General features: G+C 39.3%; 1 protein-coding gene across 1 annotated transcript in view; it reads left to right on the top strand.

Moving 5' to 3' along the window:
* Window positions 1-21,010, top strand: part of ZNF573 (zinc finger protein 573) — a 72,658-nt gene that overhangs the window by 9,069 nt on the left and 42,579 nt on the right. Inside the window, 2 exon segments of the mRNA XM_040445785.1 lie at window positions 2,536-2,601; window positions 9,810-9,905. Of these exon segments, the coding sequence (XP_040301719.1) occupies window positions 2,571-2,601; window positions 9,810-9,905 (127 nt within the window). The 5' untranslated portion in view covers window positions 2,536-2,570.

The following is a 21,010-nucleotide window of genomic DNA, read 5'->3' as shown; positions in this document are numbered from 1 at the left end:
GGTGCCCTGGGGATTATGGGGCCACAAGGTGCGATGGTGGTGTCAAAGGAAGAAACCACCACGGGATGTCCTGTACCCATAGTCAATGCCAGACCTAAACCTGCAGTGAGATTAGAGGTCGAAAGTTTAGAGCTGCGCTAGGTCAGAGGGCCTAGTGGGTAGACACAATGTGTCACATTTGCATGTGCCTGAGAAGCAAAAGAGGGGATTGTGAGACAGGGTCACCGAGGGTGGGAGCGAGCGTGCGGTGTGCGTGTCTATGCGTGTAACAGGCCCGGGTGGGACTCCGGTGACGGTCTATGCCATTGTGACCCCCAAAGGAGTGTGTGATTGTGTGCCTTTGACTAGGAAGAATGGCCTTTATGTGAGCATGCGTTGTGGCCTCTATGCGTGTCTCTGTGCCCAGTGGTTATGTACTGGCTCCTCTACCCTCTCATTGCACAGCCACTGTGCAGCTGCAACAAAGAAATGACCCTAAGAGAGGTCACATTTTGCACTAGCATAAAATGAAGGTTTCCAGCAAGAAAGCACACACCTCAACTTGGGGTAGTAAGTTTTAGAGCCTCAAGGTGCCCCTTAGACCAGGCTCTTGTAAAGACATTATGGGGCCATCAGAGTCACACACTCTGGTGGAAGCCCTGCCCTTGGTGCCTGTGGGAACAGCTACAAGTCCATGACGGCAGCATTGCCACAGGTCTGACCCCAGGCACCCACGGTGAAATCAAATACAGGTTTCAGCACCCCTTCTGTTTCCGGGTTTGTATGTGAGGTTATGATTCACTTCTCCATTCTTGCCATTCTCCAAAAGAAGCAACACAAGGAGTAGGAAAGAGATGTTGCACTGTAATGCATGTTAAATATTGTTGATGCCAAAAAAAAAAAAAAAAAAAATCAAACTTCAGGTGAGTTTCCTGTTCACACACAAAAATTTTTTTAATATTTATTTATTTTTGACTGGTTTGGGGGAGGGACAGAGAGAGAGAAAGGGAATTAGAGAATCCCAAGCAGGCTCTGCACTGTCAGCACAGAGCCCAATGTGGGGGCTCGAACTCACAAACCATGAGATCGTGACCTGAGCCAAAGTTGGATGCTTACCCGACTGAGCCACCCAGGCGCCCCACAAAATTTTTATTTGGGTGTGGAACATTTGATTTTCTTTGTCTGAAGTGGGCTAGGTGGAGACAACCTTACGCCTCCCGTCCCCAGTCCATGATGGAAGTCATCGAGGTAAATCCTCCCTCAACAGTGGCTCTTATTTTCTCTGTCTTCTCCAGGTAATAATCACATATTAATTGAATGTCATTTGAATTATACAGTTGGTCTTTATTTTAGTTGGTGATTAAGCAAGGCAGCAGGGTTTATGGGGAATCACACACCAGATATCTTTGATTTTCTGCAGAGGCCTACTAATCAGCAAATGACAAAGGCATCGGCTTTGTGAAGCTTTTGGAAGGGGGATTATAATTGGGGATTTGAGGATAGAGATCTGTGCCAACGGTGGAAGGAATGTGTTCAGGTGATCTCTAAGTTATAATTAGTAGTACTAGTCAGGTGTTAACTTGTGGTCTGGCAGCCTGAGTGTTTTCAGGTATACCATTGTGTGGATTGTGAGGGGCAACATGGTGTGATATTGAGGAGGATGGGCCCTGAATATCCAATATTTGGTTTGAATCCTGGCCCTGCCACTTCCTAGCTGTATGAGCTTGGTGTGTCCACACAGCCTCTGTGTTCCACGGTGCTCAGATGTATGTTATAACAGTACATACATCATAGGGATATAACAAAGATAAAAATGTAAAGCTCATGGCAACAGAGCTGGGAACATAGGAGTGTTCAATACATATTAACTGTTGTGATTCTGGGTGATTCCCCTTCAGGGTCCAATAGTAACGACAATATGAAGGTAATTGATGGTTATTTGCAAGGTAAGAAAATTATCCAGAGGCTCAACTGGTTAAAAACAGAGGTTCTTGATCTTCAATTCTTTGATTGCTCTTATGAGCTTTCCAGGGGCCCACAGATCACTTGAAATGGTATTCAGAAATGTGTATTTACTGATTATCAAAGGTAAATATACCAAAATAATTCAGAAATATTGGTTTGGAAACAAAATGGTAATAATGGGTACAATCTTGTATAAAATGTTCAAGATTACAGAAATGGTTGAGTAAATCCCACTACATACTATATACATACATGAGATAAAATAACGTACAGCTAATGAAATTATACTTATAAAGATTCTTCATAAGAGGGAAAAATATATAAGGTAATAGAAGCAATATTCATAGCTATGAAAAGTATTACTCAAAAGCATTTTTAAATTATGTATGAATCTCATTTAACACTAGAGAGTTATATAAGACATTTTGCAAGGTTTGTATCCAAAATGGCATTTTAATTATATATGTGTGAAGGAGACATCTGTATCTACATTTATTGAGAATCTACTGTGTATAAAACTCTTTTCTATCTGCTTTTTACACATTCATTCACTCTGCTAATTCCACTTACCTGAATTATGTTCATCCACAGAAAAATCTTGATAGTGAAACTTTTGAATTATACTGATGATTTTACTCAAGGATTGTCCCAGAAATGGTAGGTGAAATTTATTTCAATAACGTTGTTTTTCCAATTCAGAGTTAGAGTTCATAGTTTACTTTATAAGTGGAAAGATTCTCCCTATAATTTTACTTTAAGAGATACGTTGGATAATATTGATGCTGTATTTCCAGGTAGGAATTATATCTGACTGTTGCAGGAGAATCCAGTAACCTAAAGAATTAATGAACAAGCCAGGTGCCTGAATGGCTCAGTCGGTTAAGCGTCCGGTTTCAGTTGAGGTCATGATCTCACAATTCGTGGGTTCAAGTCCCGCATTGGGTTCTGTGCCGACAGCTCGGAGCCTGCAGCCTGCTCTGTATTCTGTGTCTCCCTCTCTCTCTGCCTCTCCCCTGCTTCACAAAAATGAATAAACGTTAAAAAAATTTTTAAATTAATGAACAAGAAAAATAAAATTACCCATGGTGTGTTGTCATCATGTCCTTCTCCCTCCCTGCCCCCCCACCATTAATCACCAATTATATATTTTTTTTTCCAGTTTTTTCTTGATTTGATCATGTAAGGTGACAAAGAATTTCCAACTCTCAATTTATAAAAGGAATCCATAGATTTCATTATGCCTCTGTGCATGTAAAGAGAAGGCCCTTGGTTCCCTTCTTACTTGAAAAACCTTTCTGATTTTTTTCATCTCCTAGGAGTATAGATTTGTCAGTTTAAATCAATTACCAGAATATGGGGTTATTAGCTAACAGCATTTTAAAATCAATTTTTTAAAATGAGATTAAATATCATTTCACAGAGCATAGAAAAGATCTGGGGGGCACCTGGGTGGCTCAGTCGGTTAAGCAACCAACTCTTGACTTTGGCTCAGGTCATAATCTCACAGTTCACGGGTTCAAGCCCTGCATCGGGCTCCATGCTGATAGTGTGGAGCCTGCTTTGGATTCTCTCTCTCCGTTTTCTGTCTCTCTGTCTCTCAAAATAAATAAACAGTGGCACAAAAATAGACACTAAGATCAATGGAACAGAATAGAGAACCCAGAAATGGACCCACAAACGTATGGACAGCTAATCTTTGACAAAGCAGGAAAGAATATCCAAAGGAACAAAGATAGTCTCTTTAGCAAGTGGTGCTGGGAAAACTGGACAGCGACATGTGGAAAAATGAACCTGGACCACTTTCTTACATCACACACAAAAATAAACTCAAAATAAATAAACTTAAAAAAATCTGATGTCTGGATTATTCCAAGTATCTGTTGTATGAACAGTATTTCCAATGATGGATTTATATTAACAGAAACATGGGATAGATAGTAAAGTTATGAATAATCAGATAAATCTCCACATTGTTCCAAAAAACAGTATTTAGACTCGTGAAATTTTTAATTTGCACCTGATCAGATTCTCTCAACTCCTTCAGGATACTGAAATGGTTTTTCTGAAACTGCCTGGGGAAGAGGCATATTTTCTCCTAACGTGTTTGAGAATAGTTTTTGTTTATATTGTGTATTGAGAATTACATGCTTAAAGCCAGGCTTTGACATTTTTTAGTTAGCATTGTAAGAATGCAGACCAAAGGAACTTAAATTTTATTGTAAGGAAAAATGGAATTAGCAGAATTGTGTTTCTTTTAAAACAGTAAATTAAGGAACTTGGAAGTTTCTCCACTTCAATTAATAATAACTAACTTTAAGCAATTATTTTATTACATATTTTATATAGATTAATTAATCTTCAGACTATTTTATTTTATTTATTTATTTTTTTTAATTTTTTTTTTCAATGTTTATTTATTTTTGGGACAGAGAGAGACAGAGCATGAACAGGGGAGGGGCAGAGAGAGAGGGAGACACAGAATCGGAAACAGGCTCCAGGTTCTGAGCCATCAGCCCAGAGCCCGACGCGGGGCTCGAACTCCCGGACCGCGAGATCGTGACCTGGCTGAAGTCGGACGCTTAACCGACTGTGCCACCCAGGCGCCCCTCTTCAGACTATTTTATATGCTGTATGATATTTTTTCCCAATTTGTCAATGAGACTTCAACGGACTGGCATGTTAGTAAATATCAGAGTTTAAATCTGAAATTCATGTCCTAAAAGTCTGACAGTGTCTATATTTATTACAGCAAGAGACTACCTCCCAAATATTGATTATTTTTAAAAGCTCTCTGCCTCACTCAGTAATTCATCACAAGTGTCTTTTCTTCACTTGTGTGAACCAATCTCATAATTATTGATAACCACATAGTATGCCAGAATGTATTACAACATAATTTTTTTAATGTTTATTTCTGAGAGAGAGAAAGCGTGGGTGGGAAAGGGGCAGAGAGAGAGGGAGAGATGGAATCCCAAGTAGTCTTCGCACTGTCAGCACAGAGCCCAACACAGGTCTTAATCTCATGAACCTGTGAGATCCTGATCTGAGCCAAAACCGAGTTGGCCACATAACCGACTGAGCCACCTAGACGCTCCAACAACATAACTCTTTTAATATGTTGCCTACTGTTACACGCTTTCAGTTTTCTGTTATAAAAAATTTCTCTGAAAAACGTTCTTCTGCATATAATTTGTGTACTTTTATTTTTATTTCCTTAGGATAAATTTTTTTTTTAATTTTTTTTTTTCAACGTTTATTTATTTTTGGGACAGAGAGAGACAGAGCATGAACGGGGGAGGGGCAGAGAGAGAGGGAGACACAGAATCGGAAACAGGCTCCAGGCTCTGAGCCATCAGCCCAGAGCCCAACGCGGGGCTTGAACTCACGGACCGCGAGATCGTGACCTGGCTGAAGTCGGACGCTTAACCGACTGCGCCACCCAGGCGCCCCTCCTTAGGATAAATTTTTAATAGTGGACTTTCACATAAGAAATCAGACATTTTAAGGACCTACAATATTGTCTGACCCTGTAATATTAGCATTTGGCTTGATTAAATGACTAAACGTACTTAGCTGTTACTTTTAAATGCCAATAATCCAGCAAGGGACATAAACTATGAATAGAAACAAATGTAAATCAGTGTACAGTAAATACCACAAAAGACAGTCAGGTGGCATACCTTGGGAATTCATGGGAAAGTGACATTGGTTGGATTTGGGCCATTACTGTAACGTTGGAATAGGTTATACTGAGCCCATGGAATGTCTCTGAAGATAAGTGGGATTTATTCTGTAAACTTTGCCTTCTAATTTTTTTTTCCTCAACTGATGTTTAGATGCAAAATGAGAGTGATAGGTGTATGAAAGACATTGTTGCTAAATGTCAAAATAAAGCCGCCTTAGGGTCAAGAAGGCTCAAGAGTTTTTTTCCAAGCTCAAGAAGAGAGTGTTTTAAAAATAAATGAAGTCTCTACTTTTTGGAGAATAGCTTCTTTTAACACATACATTTGTGTATGTATACATTTTTAAGTTAACATATGGTCACTGTTAAAATAATTATGAAGTATATTTATTTTTTAATTATTTTTTTAAATGTGTATTGAGAGAGAGAAAGTCAGTGGGTGGGGGGAGGGGCAGAGAGAAATCCCAAGCAGGCTCTGCACTGCCAGTGCAGAGCCCGAGGCAAGGCTTGAACTCACAAACCCTGAGATCATGACCTGAGCCTAAATGAGGAGTCAGGCTTAACTGACTGAGCCATCCAGGAACCCCAATTATGAAGTATATTTAAAACCAAAAGAAAACCAAGATTACATCTGTTTAAAAATAGTCATGGTAACATAGGATTGTATAACATAACAAAATGGAAAAATTACCAAACCTTCCAATCTGTTGATATCCTATGCCTGTCTCCCAATGTCTGTCTCTTTTTAAATGATCTAATCATGTTGTTCTATTTTTTTAAACTTATTTTTCTATTAATAATATTTGGAAATGCCCTTAAATATGTTTTCCTATTTAGCATTTAATGTTTATTTATTTTTGAGAAAGAGAGAGCGAGTGAGTGGGGGAAGGGCAGAGAGAGAGAGAGGGAGACACAGAATCCAAGGCAGGCTCCAGGCTCTGAGCTGTCAGCACAGCGCCCGACATGGGATTCGAACCCACAAACCATGAGATCATGACCTGAGCTGAAGTTGGATGCTCAACCTATGGAGCCACTCAGGCGCCCCTCCTATTTAGCATTTAATGGTTGCTGTATAGTCTGTTGCCTGTATATTTGGTATTTAACTAGTCAGCTTGGCTGGACTCAAAACACAGATCCTAGGCCTACATAATTCTTTCTATGTTGTGTTCATTGCCCATATGTGGACCAACTTCAACTGACCCTGAGGCCGTAAAAGAGCCTCTAATTTGGATGATGAGCCTTTTCTCAAGCTTGGAAGGTGGGAGTGAAAGAGGTAGATCCACTCATGGAAAGACTGAGTAGCCCAATCTCAGGCCTAGATCAGCCTTCTCAACATGGGACCTTGTCCAGATCTCCTGCTCCTGTGTTTGGATCTGGCTTCAATGCCAGAAGTGACTTATTCTACAACTACTTTTGTGTAGTCTGGTGTTTGGGACTTGAGAGAGATCTTAGATCCGTCTTCTATTTTCCCTAAATTCTGTGTTAGTACTGGAGGCTAATTTTGGAAGAAGAATGGAGGAACAAAAAGCCCTTATTAAATTAAGTCATATTGGGAACAGTAAAACTTTTTTCTTCTCTTAGCTCTGAATTCTCTGGAGTTTGCATTTTTTCCCAATGGAGGAACACTGAGGAGCACTGATGAGGTCTTACATTTCTAAAACCATGACCTGTGTAAGTTGATGATTCCTGTCTCCTTTCAATATTACAGTGTTAGTCTATGTGGCTTTATTCATTAATTAACCTAAAGCTTCCTACTTAAGAGGGCTTCATTCGGTTATTTGCTCTACAGTTTGCCCTAAAATCAAAAAGAGTGATAGCAAATAGCTTAGTTTCCTCCTGATAAATGTTTGCTATCCAGTGTTTTTGTATTTATTATCCAATTTACTCAATCCACTTCTTGTGCTTAGTCTTTAATCAAAGGCTATGATGGAGCAGTAGAAGAGTGAAGTCCCATGAAGGACATAATTGAATTTCCTTTATAGGTCTCTGGTTTGATGAATTAGAGATGTTGATCCCATTTAGTTACCACAGGTAGACTTTCAAATCCTCCACAGACCTGAATTTTCTAGGCAGATGAGATGGAAATTGGAAGTTGGTCTCATTCTTAGTATGTGATGGTATCTCATGTTCTTGAGAATTGTACAATTGGTTGGAAGCTTTTATATTCTGCATCTTTCTGAGAAATTATTGAGAGACAGATATATCTATTTTGTGGTAGAATGTGATCTGTTGAATTTGGATAACGTTTATTTGATTATGGCTCCTCCTTCATCAGGGTATGCTTAGGAACAAGAAAAAATATTGAGTAACTGATGGACGATAACAATGAATGAGAATATTATCCTAAGGAATGTAAACGTGTTGATTTCTAGAATTGATGAAGACCTTTGAAATTTTGTCCAACCAAGTATATAAATGTCAGGGTTGGATTAAATCTAAGATATCTACAATAAAATGGATAGTGACACAGCCAAAATTTATTTGTCAAAACAAAGAAAAATACTTACAATATATTCTGACAAAAGATGAACTCAATGCTTGTAGAAATGTCAAACTTTTTTGAAAAGCATTTTTTTTAACACAGAAATTCTTACATTCAATATAGGAGGAAAATCCTATCTTCTTTTAACTCTATAGGGAAATAATTTAGAACTTCACATTTTTTGAGAATTTCTACATCATGCAACTAGCTGACAACATGATTATGCATTATACTTTATTAAATAGGAAAACTTTAATTTCATCCATTCCCCAGTAAGTCTGAGTTATTGTGATAGCTCACAACCTGCGAAGACTTATCTGTAGCAATAAGGTTCTTCAGGAATATGTAGACACTCCGCTTGGATTTTTCTAGCCCACTTGTACCTTATCACTCCCTTTCTCTAATTCATTCCTATAATCTCCTGTCTTTACATCTTGGAAATGTTTTTTTCAATTTCATACTACATGGGTTTGCAGTTTCATAATTAGTGACATTCAGGGATGTGGCCATAGACTTCTCTCGGCAGGAATGGGAATACCTGGACTCTGTTCAGAGGGACTTATACAGGGATGTGATGTTGGAGAACTATAGAAACTTGGTCTCACTGGGTAAGTCCATTTGTCACGAGAAATTTAGAATGTGCCCTGTGGTATGTTAAGTTTCAACACAGTGAATTTCAAAGCTGCCTTTCAAGACATAAGCTGAATGAATACCTTTTTCTTGTTCCCAGAGGAAGGTTTGAGGTCTGTCAGTTTGTCAGTGCCTCAGCCATTAACCATGGTCATTTTCTCTTTTGGTGATATTCACATCTCCCTCTGGCCCTTCTTGTCAATTGCCTCCCTTTCTTACTGGCCAAGGGGCTGGACAAAAATTCCTTATATTTATTCCATTTATAGCTATTGTCCAAGAGCCTGGTTTCCCATTATGTTCACACTGAATATTGCTATAGATTTGCTGTGTCTTCCACCTGTAGGGCAATTGTTAGATGTAGATTTGTAATTGGCTGTGACAATGAGAAGAGTCTCTATAACTTATTTAGTGGTGGATTGGATAAACAATATTCATTTAAAACTGAAGAGTACACATTTCATTTCCAATTTTATATGATTTATGGTTGAAAGGTACAGTTCATGAACATGACATTTATAATTGAATAAATATTTTATAAGTGAATCAGGGTGCTTCTTATTTTCCACTTAAGGCAATAAAATAATTATAATTGGTATTATGTCCCAGAAACTCTTCCTTGGGAGGGGGGGGCAGGGAATATATATACATACCTACAAATTTAATCATCAAATAACCATGTGATAATAGTATTATACCCATTTTACTTGCCAACATTGTGGAACAGTGTGTTAAAATGACTTCCTCAAAATCATAAGGTTGGTAGGTATTAAAGGAGAAAGAATTTGGGCTCAGGCCCTCAGCTCTAAAGAATGTTCTCAAACATTGTTAACTTTTCAATCACTTTGTTAAATGTTCTCTTAAGAGGAAGAGTCCGTATTAAATTAAAATAAAATTTCATCATACCTGCCTGGTTCCTTAAATCATCTCATCCTTCTATTATCTGAAATCTGTATCGGTAACATTTAACCTCTATTTCATTACAAATTTAAAGAAAACTAAAGATTTTGTGAGTTTTGCTTATATTTCTATACCATGTGGCCTTTTTTTTTTTTTTTTTTTCCTTGCAAGCAGGACACTCCATTTCTAAGCCAGATGTGGGTGACTTATTGGAGCAAGGAAAAGAGCCCTGGATGATTTTGAGGGAAGAAATACAAAGACAGTACACAGGTACGGAGGGCAAAAGGAGGCCGTCAGGGCTGGTAGCAGCCTACATGGTAATGGGGAGGCGTATACCTCTGTGTTGTTTGTAAAGCCCTCCAAGGCACCAAGACTTGTGGAGCATGGGCTTGTGACCTGGGGAGGAAATAAAGGTCTTCACATGAACTAGAGAGGAAACTTCAATTTTATTTACCAAGCACATTATTTCTCTTACATTTCAAACCCATTTTCAGTGACAAGGAATCTCATTTTTCATTAGTGCAATCTTTTACCTGTATGTTGGATTCAACTGCTCTCCAGCTCCTCTTTTACGTACACACACATATCAATGCAATGATAGTGAACACAACTTATCAAGTCCCTGCTCTCATGGAATTTACATTGTATTAGAGTGAGGATAACAGTAAACAGGTAAATAGACAAATAATATTAGGCAATGGAATGAGCTATGACAGAAAGTAAGAAGAGATTGGGCCATTTGAGATAAAGTGGTTGGGGATGACTTTTCTAGGTGATGACATTTGAGAGGAGACATGACATAAGGCCCCAGGACACGTGTTTGGGAAGGATATTCCAACCTAAATGAACAGCTTAGAAGACTCAAGAGGTGGCTGGGGGCAGTGAGGGAAAGGAATGAGGAGACTGGAGGGAGAGGGCCAGAGAGAGCTTTGTGAGTTTGAGCGGCACCATTGTAGACCAGAATAGAATGCCTAAGGGGAGCGTAATAAGTAATGAAGCCACACTACTGTTAAGAGTCAGATCATATGAGGTTTTATTGGATTTGAATTGTTAGAAATAATAAGTATTAGAATCAATTATATCATCTGTTTTTATTTAATTAATTTATTTTTTAAGTCTTATTTATTTTTGAGAGAGAGAGAGATAGAGTGCAAGCAGGAAAGGGGCAGAGAGAGAGGGAGACACAGAATCTGAAGCAGGCTCCAGGCTCTGAGCTGTCAGCACAGAGCCCGATGTGAGGATCAAACTCACAAACCGCGATATCATGACCTGAGCCAAAGTTTGACACTTACCTGACTGAGCCACCCAGGTGCCCCTTTTTGTATTTAATTAACTTTTTTTTTAATTCTTGTTTTTAAATTTTAAATTTTATATCATTTATTTATTTTTAGAAGTTTATTGGGACGCCTGGGTGGCTCAGTTGGTTAAGTGTCCGACTTCAGCTCAGGTCATGATCTCGCGGTCTGTGAGTTCAAGCCCCGCATCGGGCTCTGTGCTGACCACTCAGAGCCTGGAGCCTATTAAGGATTCTGTGTCTCCCTCTCTCTCTGACCCTCCCCCGTTCATGCTCTCTCTGTCTCAAAAATAAATAAATGTTAAAAAAAATTTATTTTTAAAAGTTTATTTATTTTAGAGAGAGAGTGAGAGAGAATGGGGGAAGGGCAGAGAGCAAGAGAGAGAGAGACTCCCAAGCAGGCCCCCCACTGCCAGCACAGAGCCCAATGTGGGGCTCAAACCCACAAACCATGAGATGATGACCTGAGCCGAAATCAACAGTTGGACGCTCAACCAACTGAGCCACCCAGGTACCCCTAAATCATTTTTTTAATGTTAGTCAGGGGCGCCTTGGGTGGCTCAGTCAGTTAGGCATCCGACTTTGGCTCAGGTCATGATCTCTCGGTTCAGGAGTTCGAGCCCCACATTGGGCTCTGTGCTAACGGTTCAGAGCCTGGAGCCTGCTTCGGATTCTGTGTGTGTCTCTCTCTCTCTGCCCCTCCCCTGCTCTCTCTCTCTCTGTCTCTCAAAAAAATTAACAAATGTTAAAAAAATAAAAAATTAAATAAAATGTTAGTCAAATACAGTGACATCTGGGTGGCTCAGTCAGTTAAGCATCTGACTCTTGATCTCAGCTCAGATCTTGATCTCAGGGTCATGAATTCCAGACCTGAGTTGGTAGTGTCTCAAAGGGGGAAAGGCAAGGATGGATGTTATTGACATGGAAGTTTTGTTTAGGGCCAGTTTTTCAATGTGGACACTAGGATTGGGTGAAGATCAAGATATAACAGTGGGAAATTAGTGGAAATTACATAAGAATTTTGAGGCTCAGGATTCAAAGAATCCTAGAGCACAAATTCTGTTGATGTTTTCCATTGAAGAGTTGATGGATCTTTCCTAGTAATGAACTTTCTGGTAATGAACAATCAAGCCAATTGCCTGTATAAGAAACTCCAGGAAAGTAAAATTGTGCTGTGAAAACAGTGGGATAATTGCATCGTGTTAATGTAGACAGGAGGGTACATTCAGGGATTGGCAGTTCTCTGTGTCTAGGCTGAGTTGAGGGGAGCATGTCCTTGCAAACACCCTGAAAAGTATGCCTAGAGAATCCTTACATCAGACTTTGTAACCATCTGTGGAGCAGCCCACTTCTTAAGTCAGGGCAGTTCCCCCTCTGAGACATTACCAAAGCTCTTTAGAGGTGGTGTTTTCCTTTACCACATAAAGGTGACATGTGTCTTGTTATATTAATGAAAGTGATGGGCACCTGAGTGACTCAGTCAGTTGAGTGTCCAGCTTTGGCTCTGGTCATGGTCACACGGTTCGTGAGTTTGAGCCCTGTATTGGGTTCATTGCTGTCAGTGTAGAGCCCACTTCGGATCCTCTGCCCCCTTTCTCTCTGTGCCCCTCCCCCACTCACGTTCGTTCTCTCTCTTTCTCTCTCTCAAAAATAAGTAAAACGCTTTTTAAAAAAATGAAGGTAGGGACACCTGGGTGGCTCAGTCAGTTAAGTGTCCAACTTTGGCTCAGGTCATGATCTCCCAGTTCATGTGTTTGCGCGGTCTGTGAGTTCAAGCCCTGTGTGGGGCTCTGTGCTGACAGCTCAAAGCCTGGAGCCTGCTAAAGATTCTGTGTCTCCCTCTCTCTCTGACCCTCCCCCGTTCATCCTCTATCTCTGTCTCAAAAATAAATAAACATTAAAAAAAAATTATGGGGCGCCTGGGTGGCTCAGTTGGTTGGTCGTCTGACTTCAGCTCAGGTCATGATCTCACAGTTCACGAGTTCAGGCCCCACAGTGGGCTCTGTGCTGACTGCTCAGAGCCTGGAGCCTGGTTGGGATTCTGTGTCTCCCTCTCTCTCTGCCCCTCCCCCACTCAAGCTCTGTCTCTCTCTCTCTCTCTCTCTCTCTCTCTCTCTCTCAAAAATAATAAATAAAATGTCCATCAACTGATGAATGGATAAAGAAATTGTGGTTTATATACACTATGGAATACTACGTGGCAATGAGAAAAAATGAAATATGGCCTTTTGTAGCAACGTGGATGGAACTGGAGAGTGTGATGCTAAGTGAAATAAGCCATACAGAGAAAGACAGATACCATATGGTTTCACTCTTATGTGGATCCTGAGAAACTTAACAGGAACCCATGGGGGAGGGGAAGGAAAAAAAAAAAAGAGGTTAGAGTGGGAGAGAGCCAAAGCATAAGAGACTGTTGAGAACTGAGAGCAAACTGAGGGTTGATGGGGGGTGGGAGGGAGGAGAGGGTGGGTGATGGGTATTGAGGAGGGCACCTTTTGGGATGAGCACTGGGTGTTGTATGGAAACCAATTTGACAATAAATTTCATATATAAATAAAAATAAATAAATAAAAAAATAAAAATCAAAAATAATAATAATAATAATAATAAATAAACATTAAAAAAAATTTTTTTAATTAAAAAAATCAAGGTGACTTCTGGATCCCACCCCAAGGGCAGGGGCTGGAGGACCAACCATGTGTTGGAGGGTTTCAGTCCCAACCCCCAGACTCTTGGGAGGGGAGAGAAGCTGGAGGTAGAATTAGCCAATGGCCAATGAGTTAGTCATGACTATGCAGTGAAGTCTCCATAGAAACCAGAAGGACTGTGTTCTTCTGGGTTGGTGAACAAGTGTAGATATGGGGATAGTGGCACACCTGGAGAGGACATGGAAGCTCCAAGCTTGCCCTATGTACCTCTTCATCTGACTATTGATTCCTATCCTTTAATAAACTGATTAACATAAGTACACATTTCCCTGAGTTCTATGAGCCACTCTAACAAATTAAAAGAACCTAAGGAGGAGGTCATTGGAACCTCCAATCTATAGCTGTTTGGTCAGAAGCACAGGTAATAAACAGCCTGGGGCTTGTGACTGGTGTCTGAGTGGGGGATTGAAAGCAGTCTTGTAGGGATTGAGCCCTTAACCTGTGGAATCTGATGCTATCTCCAGGTAGGTTGTGTCAGAATTGAGTTGAATTCTCAGACACCCTGCTGGTATCAGAGAATTCTTGGTGCTGGGGGTGGGAGGTAGGGAGGGGAGGAAGGGAGGGGAGTGCTTCTCCACCACCATGTTGGAATTGTGCTGGGAAACTGAAAGAGTTGATGTCAGTAAAACTATATATTGGCGCCAGCTCTTTTCTCGTATGCTTCTACACTTATGTTAACAGACACATATCTTAAGGAAGACTTTAGTTGAAGGACACATTGGGCCCAGTTTAGTTTCAGTGAATTAAGCACAGGGCCATTCCAATATGCTTCTATGGATAAGTTTACAAACACCTACATCTCAGTGAATGAAGAGGTTACTTGCAAAAAAACCCAAAAAACTATAATATTCTTACAACATTATGAAAACCCTTGGGTGATCTGGGCAAAGGATTAACAAAACACTTTCCCATTCTGTATAAGGATTTGGTCTTCTAACTCTGCTTCCTTAAAAACAGACAAACCAGAATGTGTCGACTATGTTAATCAGTCTCATTATTTACGGTAAAATTGACCCAGTTGCTGAATTGCACCTGGCCAGACGGAAAGAACACCGTATTTTGGCTTCCTCTAAAGACAGTATTTATTTAAGTACATTTATCAAAACTAAGTAATGAACGTTTGTACCATACTATTAATACTATTTAATCATAGACTTTGTTCAGATTTTACCAGTTTTCCACAAATGCCTTTTTTTCTGTTCTCTGATCAAATCCAGGATGCCATTTGGTATTAGTAAAAATGTTTCTCTAGTCTTTACCAATCCGTGACAGTTTCATGGGCTTTCTGGTTTTTCACATCCTTGAAACTTGCATTTATTATTTCAGATATTCCTGAAGTCTGCTACTGGACTGCTATTTACTGATAAGTACATTTTAGTTCATTTTTGGTGACAGTCCCACAGAAGGGATGGCATGATCTCAGTGCATATTAGAGGGTCCATGACATAGATATGTGTTGTTACTGTTGCTGTCAATGTTAAACATTCTGTTAAGGTACTATCTGCCAGGTTTCTCTACTGTAAAGTGACTATTTTTCCCTTTCTAAATTTTTTTTTATGTTTTTGTTTTATTTTTGAGAGAGAGACAGAGCAGGCAGGGAAAGGGCAGAGAGAGAGGGAAACAATCATTAGCAGGCTCCAGGCTCAGCGTGTCAGCACAGAGCCCGATGTGGGGCTTGAACTCACAGACTGCGAGATCATGACCTGAGCCACCCAGACACCTCCTATTTTTCCCTTTCTAATTGATAAACATCTTGGGGGAGAAACTTTGAGACAATGCAGATAACCTATTTCTCTTCCAATTTTCACTCGGTTTTCTGCAGCCACCAGTGTGGATTTTGCTTGGACTCATTTCAAAATTTTCAACCTCTTTTTCTATGGGAAGCAAATTTTACTATCCAGAATACAATATTTGCACAGTTCTCTTTGCCTTTAGCAGTACAGTATCCAGTCAAAATGATGTTTTCTAGAATTGTTTAGTTCTTCTTCATCCTCTTCAATGTGATTATATTATCCATTTTTTGTAGAATTAGCTCAATTTGTTATTTTAGGCACCTCTCCTGCCCTACATCCTGTTTCATATTTATTTATTTATTTATTTCAGGTGCATGTGAACTATTACAGTGGTTCTAAGAGTAAGAACTATACAGAAAAGAATTCTCATGGGGCGCCTGGGTAGCTCAGTCGGTTGAGCGTCCGACCTCGGCTCAGGTCATGATTTCACAGTTTGTGGGTTCGAGCCCGGCATTGGGCTCTGTGCCGACAGCTCGGAGCCTGGAGCCTGTTTCTGATCCTGTGTCTCCCTCTCTCTCTGCCCCTCCCCCACTCAGGCTTTGTCTCACTCTGTTTCTCAAAAATAAATCAATGTAAAAAAATTAAAAAAAAAAAAAAAAGAATTCTCATGAAGTGTTGTTGCCCTTTCAATTTTGTTTTGTTTTTATTTATTCATTTTGGGAGAGAGAGCATGTGCAAGTGGGGGAGGGCCAGAGAGAAAGAGAAGGAGAGAGAGAATCCCAAGCAGGTTCCACACTGCCAATGCAGAGCCTGATGCAGGGCTGGGACCCACAAAACACGAGATCATGACCTGAACCAAAGTCGTATGCTCAACCAACTGAACCACCCAGGCACCACCCCCTTCCCCCCCGCTTCAATTTTGATACCCTGGTCTCATTTTTTCTACCCTATTCCCACTCCTTCAAAGTAAGTGATCCCATCAGTTTCTGGTTTATTCTTCCTAATTTCGTTTACATAGATACTTTTATGAGGTCCCATTCTTACATTGAACCTTAGCATATCTTAGATTCTCAATTACTCCTTGCTGTTTTCCCTTAATAATTTATCCTGGAAATTACTTCTTACAGCAGATAGAGAGCTTCCTCATTGCTTTGTGACTGCTTAGTACTCCTATATGTGGATGTGCCATTGTTTATTCAGTGACTTTCTTCTGTTTAGGCTTTTAGGTTGTTTTCAATGTGTTGTGGTTATAAATAACACAAAAGCAAATAGTCTGACCCATATGTATTTTTGTAATATCATTGGAAGTTTAGCTTCCAGGTTGATTCCTAGAAGTGTGGTTTCTGGTTCCAAAGGTACTTGCTTATGTGTTTTGTGTGCGTGTGTGTGTGTGTGTGTGTGTGTGTGTTTAATCTTTATTTTAAGTAGGCTCCACGTCCCATGTGGGGCTTAAACTCATGATCCTGAGCTCAAGAGTTGCATGCTCTACTGACTGAGGCAGCCAGGTGCCCGATGCATATGTGTTTTTGTATGATATTGCCAAAATCACCCCCCAGTCGGGTTTTACTAGTTTGTGTTTCCACCAGCCATGTATGAGAGTATCTTAACAACAGTAAACATACCTATTGTTCAGATCATAAAAAAATACTCTGAATAAAAACTCAACAACAGAATATATTGTCATACTTTTAACTTTTTACAAACCCAACAGGGAAAAAATGGTATCTCGTTTCAATTTGCATTTTCTTTATAAGTCAGTGAAACATTTTTTCATATGTTTAAGAGCGATTTCTATTTCAAACCCAAATTGTTGGGTTTGTGTCTCTCCCCCATTTTCTTTTTGTTTTTTAAAGTTTATTTATTTTGAGAGAGCTAGACCAAGTGTGTGAGGGGCAGAGAAAGAGGGAGGGAGGGAGGGTGCGAGGGAGGGAGAGAGAGAGAGAGAGAGAGAGAGAGAGAAGGAGGGAAAGAGAATCCCAAGCAGGCCCCACCCAACTCTGGGCTCACTCTCACAAATCATGGGATCATGACCTGAGCTGGAATCAAGAGTCAGACGCTTAACCAACTGAGCCACCCAGACACCCCTTTATTTTTTAAGTAGGCTCCAGGCCCAGCATGGAACTCAACACAGGGCTTGAACTGAGATCAAGACCTGAGCTGAGATCCAGAGTCGAATGTTTAACTGACTAAGCCACACAGTGGTGCTCTTGAAGATTTTATTTTTACGTAATCTCTTCACCTAGCATGTGGCTTAAAGTTACAACCCTGAGATCAAGAGTTGCATGCTCTTCCGACTAAGCCAGTCAGGCGCCCCCAAGAGTGATTTTATATATTAAGAGTATTAGCCCTTTGTCTGAAGTGTATGTTGCAAATATTTTCTCCCAGTTTCTCAATTGTTTTTTTTTTTATTTTGATTATGGGAGTTTATTTACTTTTTAATATAGTCAAATTCATCAGTCAGTCTTATTATCTCCGAATTTTGTGTCGTGGTTAGAAACTATCTCAAGGTTAAGGATAAATATACATATTTTCTTCCATTACTTGTATGGTTTTATTTTTTACATGTAAATCCGTAAACCATTTGGAAATTATTCTTCTGTATAAAATAAGGTCCTGGGGCACCTGGCTGGCTCAGTCAGTTAAGCATCTGACTCTTGGTTTCGGCTCAGGTCATGATCTCACAGTTCACGAGTTCTGGCCCTGAGTCAGGCTGTTGCTAACAGTGCAGAGCCTGCTTGGGATTCTTTCCCTCTCCCTCTCCCTCTCCTCCTACTGCATGCATGGTCTCTCTCTCTCTCAAAAATAAACTTAAAAAATAAGTAAAAAACATAAATAAAGAAAGTAAGTATGGGTCTAATGAAATCTTTTTCCGTATGGCTACCCCAGTTGTCCCAACACCATTTATTTAAACATCTATCTTTGTTCCCTTCATTTGAAATGCCACCTTTATCAAATAATAAATTTCCATATATTCTTGGGTTGTTTTCTGAGCTTTCTATTCTGTTCTGCTGTTTTATTTGTGTATGCATGTACCAATACTGCATTGCTTTTATTATGGGTACATTGTAGCACATTTTAATGTTTGTTAGAGCTAGTCCTCCCTTTTAGATTTTCAGTGTTTTTCTGCCTATTTTTGAATGTTTGTTTTTCCATGTAAACTTGATTATTAACTTTTCTAACTCCATGAAAAGCTTGTTGGTATTTTATTTGCATTGCACTAAATTTACAAATTAATTTATGAGGAACTGAGATCTTTATAATGTCTTCCAATCCAAGAAGAACGGTTGTTTCTCCATTTGTTTGAGGCTACTTCTATGTCTTTCAGGAGTGTTTATAATTTTTCTGAAATAGGTTTTATGTATTTTTATTAATTTTATTCTTCAATGTTTAATCTTGTTCTTTACAGTTATAAATCACATTTTCTCTCCCATTTTGTACTTTACCTAGTCATGGTTTTCCAGTAGAAAGACTCTCAATTTTTTCAACAGGTTTATTGCTATATAATTTATGTAACATGAAATCAGTCTTTGAAAATGAACAAGTAAAAAAAATTTTTTTAAGTTTTTATCATTTGTTTTAAATGTTTATTTATTTTTGAGAGAGAGAGAGAGACAGAGTATGAGAGGGAGAGGGACAGAGAGAAAGAGGGATATATAGAATCAGAAGCAGGATCCAGGCTCTGAGCTATCAGCACAGAGCCTGACACGGGGCTCAAACCCACGAACTGTGAGATCATAACCTGAGCTGAAGTCAGACGCTTATCCAATTGAACTACCCAGGCACCCCATTTTTAAAAAAATATTCATTTATTTTTGAGAGAGAAGAGAGAGAGAGTGTGTGAGCAGGGAAGGGGCAGAGAGAGAGGGAGACACAGAATCCGAAGCAAGCTCCATGCTCTGAGCTATCCACACAGAGCCCTACTCGGGGCTTCAACTCACTAACCATGAGGTCATGACCTGCGCCTAAGTCAGTTGCTTAACCGACTGAGCCACCCAGGCGCCCCCTGCCCCACCCAAATTTTTCTTAAATAAAATGAACAAGTCAGGGATGCCTGGGTGGCCCAGTTGGTTAAGCGTCTGACTTTGGCTCAGGTCATGATCTCCCGGTTCGTGGGTTCGGGCCCCACAACAGGCTCTGCACTGACAGCACTGAGCCTGCTTCAGATCTTGTTTCCTTCTCTCTGCCCCTCCCCAGCTTTCGTGCTCTTTCTCTCTGAAAAATAAACATTTAAAAAACAAAAAAAGGGCAAAAAGGCTCTTCCTTAAAGTGAACAAGTCAGTGTTTTTTGTATAATCACATTTTGTGCAACCATCACCAGTGTATAACCCATCACCCCATGAAGAAACCTGATACCCACTAGCAGTCACTCTGTATACCCAGCATCTGATAAACCACTAGTCTACTTTCTGTCTCTAAATATTTGATTATTAGGAATATTTCTATATACATAGAATCATGTAATATGTAGCCTTTTATGAATGTCTTCTTTCATAATATTTTTGAGATTCATCAACATAATATGAAGTATCAATACTTTATTCTTTTTTGTGGCCAAATAATATTTCATTCTATTATTTCTTTTGTTGCTTTGCTTTTAGTATCATACTTAGGAAATCATTGTGTTATCCAAGTCTCAAAAATTTACTGCAGTGTTTTTTTTCTAAGCAGTTACTAGTTTTAGTTCTGACATTTGGCCTTTGATCCATTTTGAGTTAATTTTCATGTGCGCTATACAGTGTGAGGTTCCAACTTCATTCTTTGGTGTGTGAATATCCACTTGTTCCTAACACTGTTGCTTAAGACTCCATTGAATTTTTTTGGTTCCCTTTTCAGTAATGAATTGATCATAATTTGAGATTTTATTTCTGCACTCTGCATTCTATTCCATTGATCTATATATCTGTATATGCCAGCACCATACTGTCTTGATTTATTGTAGCATTGTAGTAAGTTTTGAAATCAGGAAGTGTGATTTCTGTTATTTTGTTCTTTTTTGTTTGTTTTCAAAATTATTTTGGCTATTTGGAGCCTCCTATATTTCTATATAATCAGATTGTCATTTTCAGCGACAAGAGCAGTTGACATTTTGATGCAGTGGATTGCACTGCATCTGTTGATCAGTTTGTGGAGCATTGTAATCTTAGCAGTATTGTCCTTCATGAACCTGAGAGGTCTCTCCTTTTATTTAGGTATTTAATTTCTTTCCACATTTTTAAATTGTCAATGTATAGATCTCAGGCTTCTTTTGTTCAACCTATTCCTACATATTTTATTCTTTTTGATATAATTGTAAATGGCATTTCTTTCTTAATTTTGTTTCTGGATTGGTACTCTTGGTCTTATTTTTAAAAAGTTTTACCCTTTATATCCTGGTATACTATTATATCATCTATAAATAGGGATAGTTTTATTTGTTCTTTACCTCTTTTTCCTATCTCTGATTTATCTTGTCTAATCAAATAGTTAATATCTTTAGTACAGTTAAACAAAAATTTTTTTAATGTTTATTCATTTTTGAGAGACAGAGAAAGAGCATGAATAGGGGAGGGGCAGAGAGAGAGGGAGACAGAGAATCTGAAGCAGGCTCCAGGCTCAGAACTGTCAGCACAGAGCCCAAACCGGGGCTTAAACCCACAAACC

This window comes from Herpailurus yagouaroundi, unplaced genomic scaffold, assembly GCF_014898765.1.
Source record: "Herpailurus yagouaroundi ecotype Mexico unplaced genomic scaffold, PumYag 194, whole genome shotgun sequence".
Classification (NCBI taxonomy): domain Eukaryota; kingdom Metazoa; phylum Chordata; class Mammalia; order Carnivora; family Felidae; genus Herpailurus; species Herpailurus yagouaroundi.
This window is presented reverse-complemented; position numbering and strand designations above follow the sequence as displayed.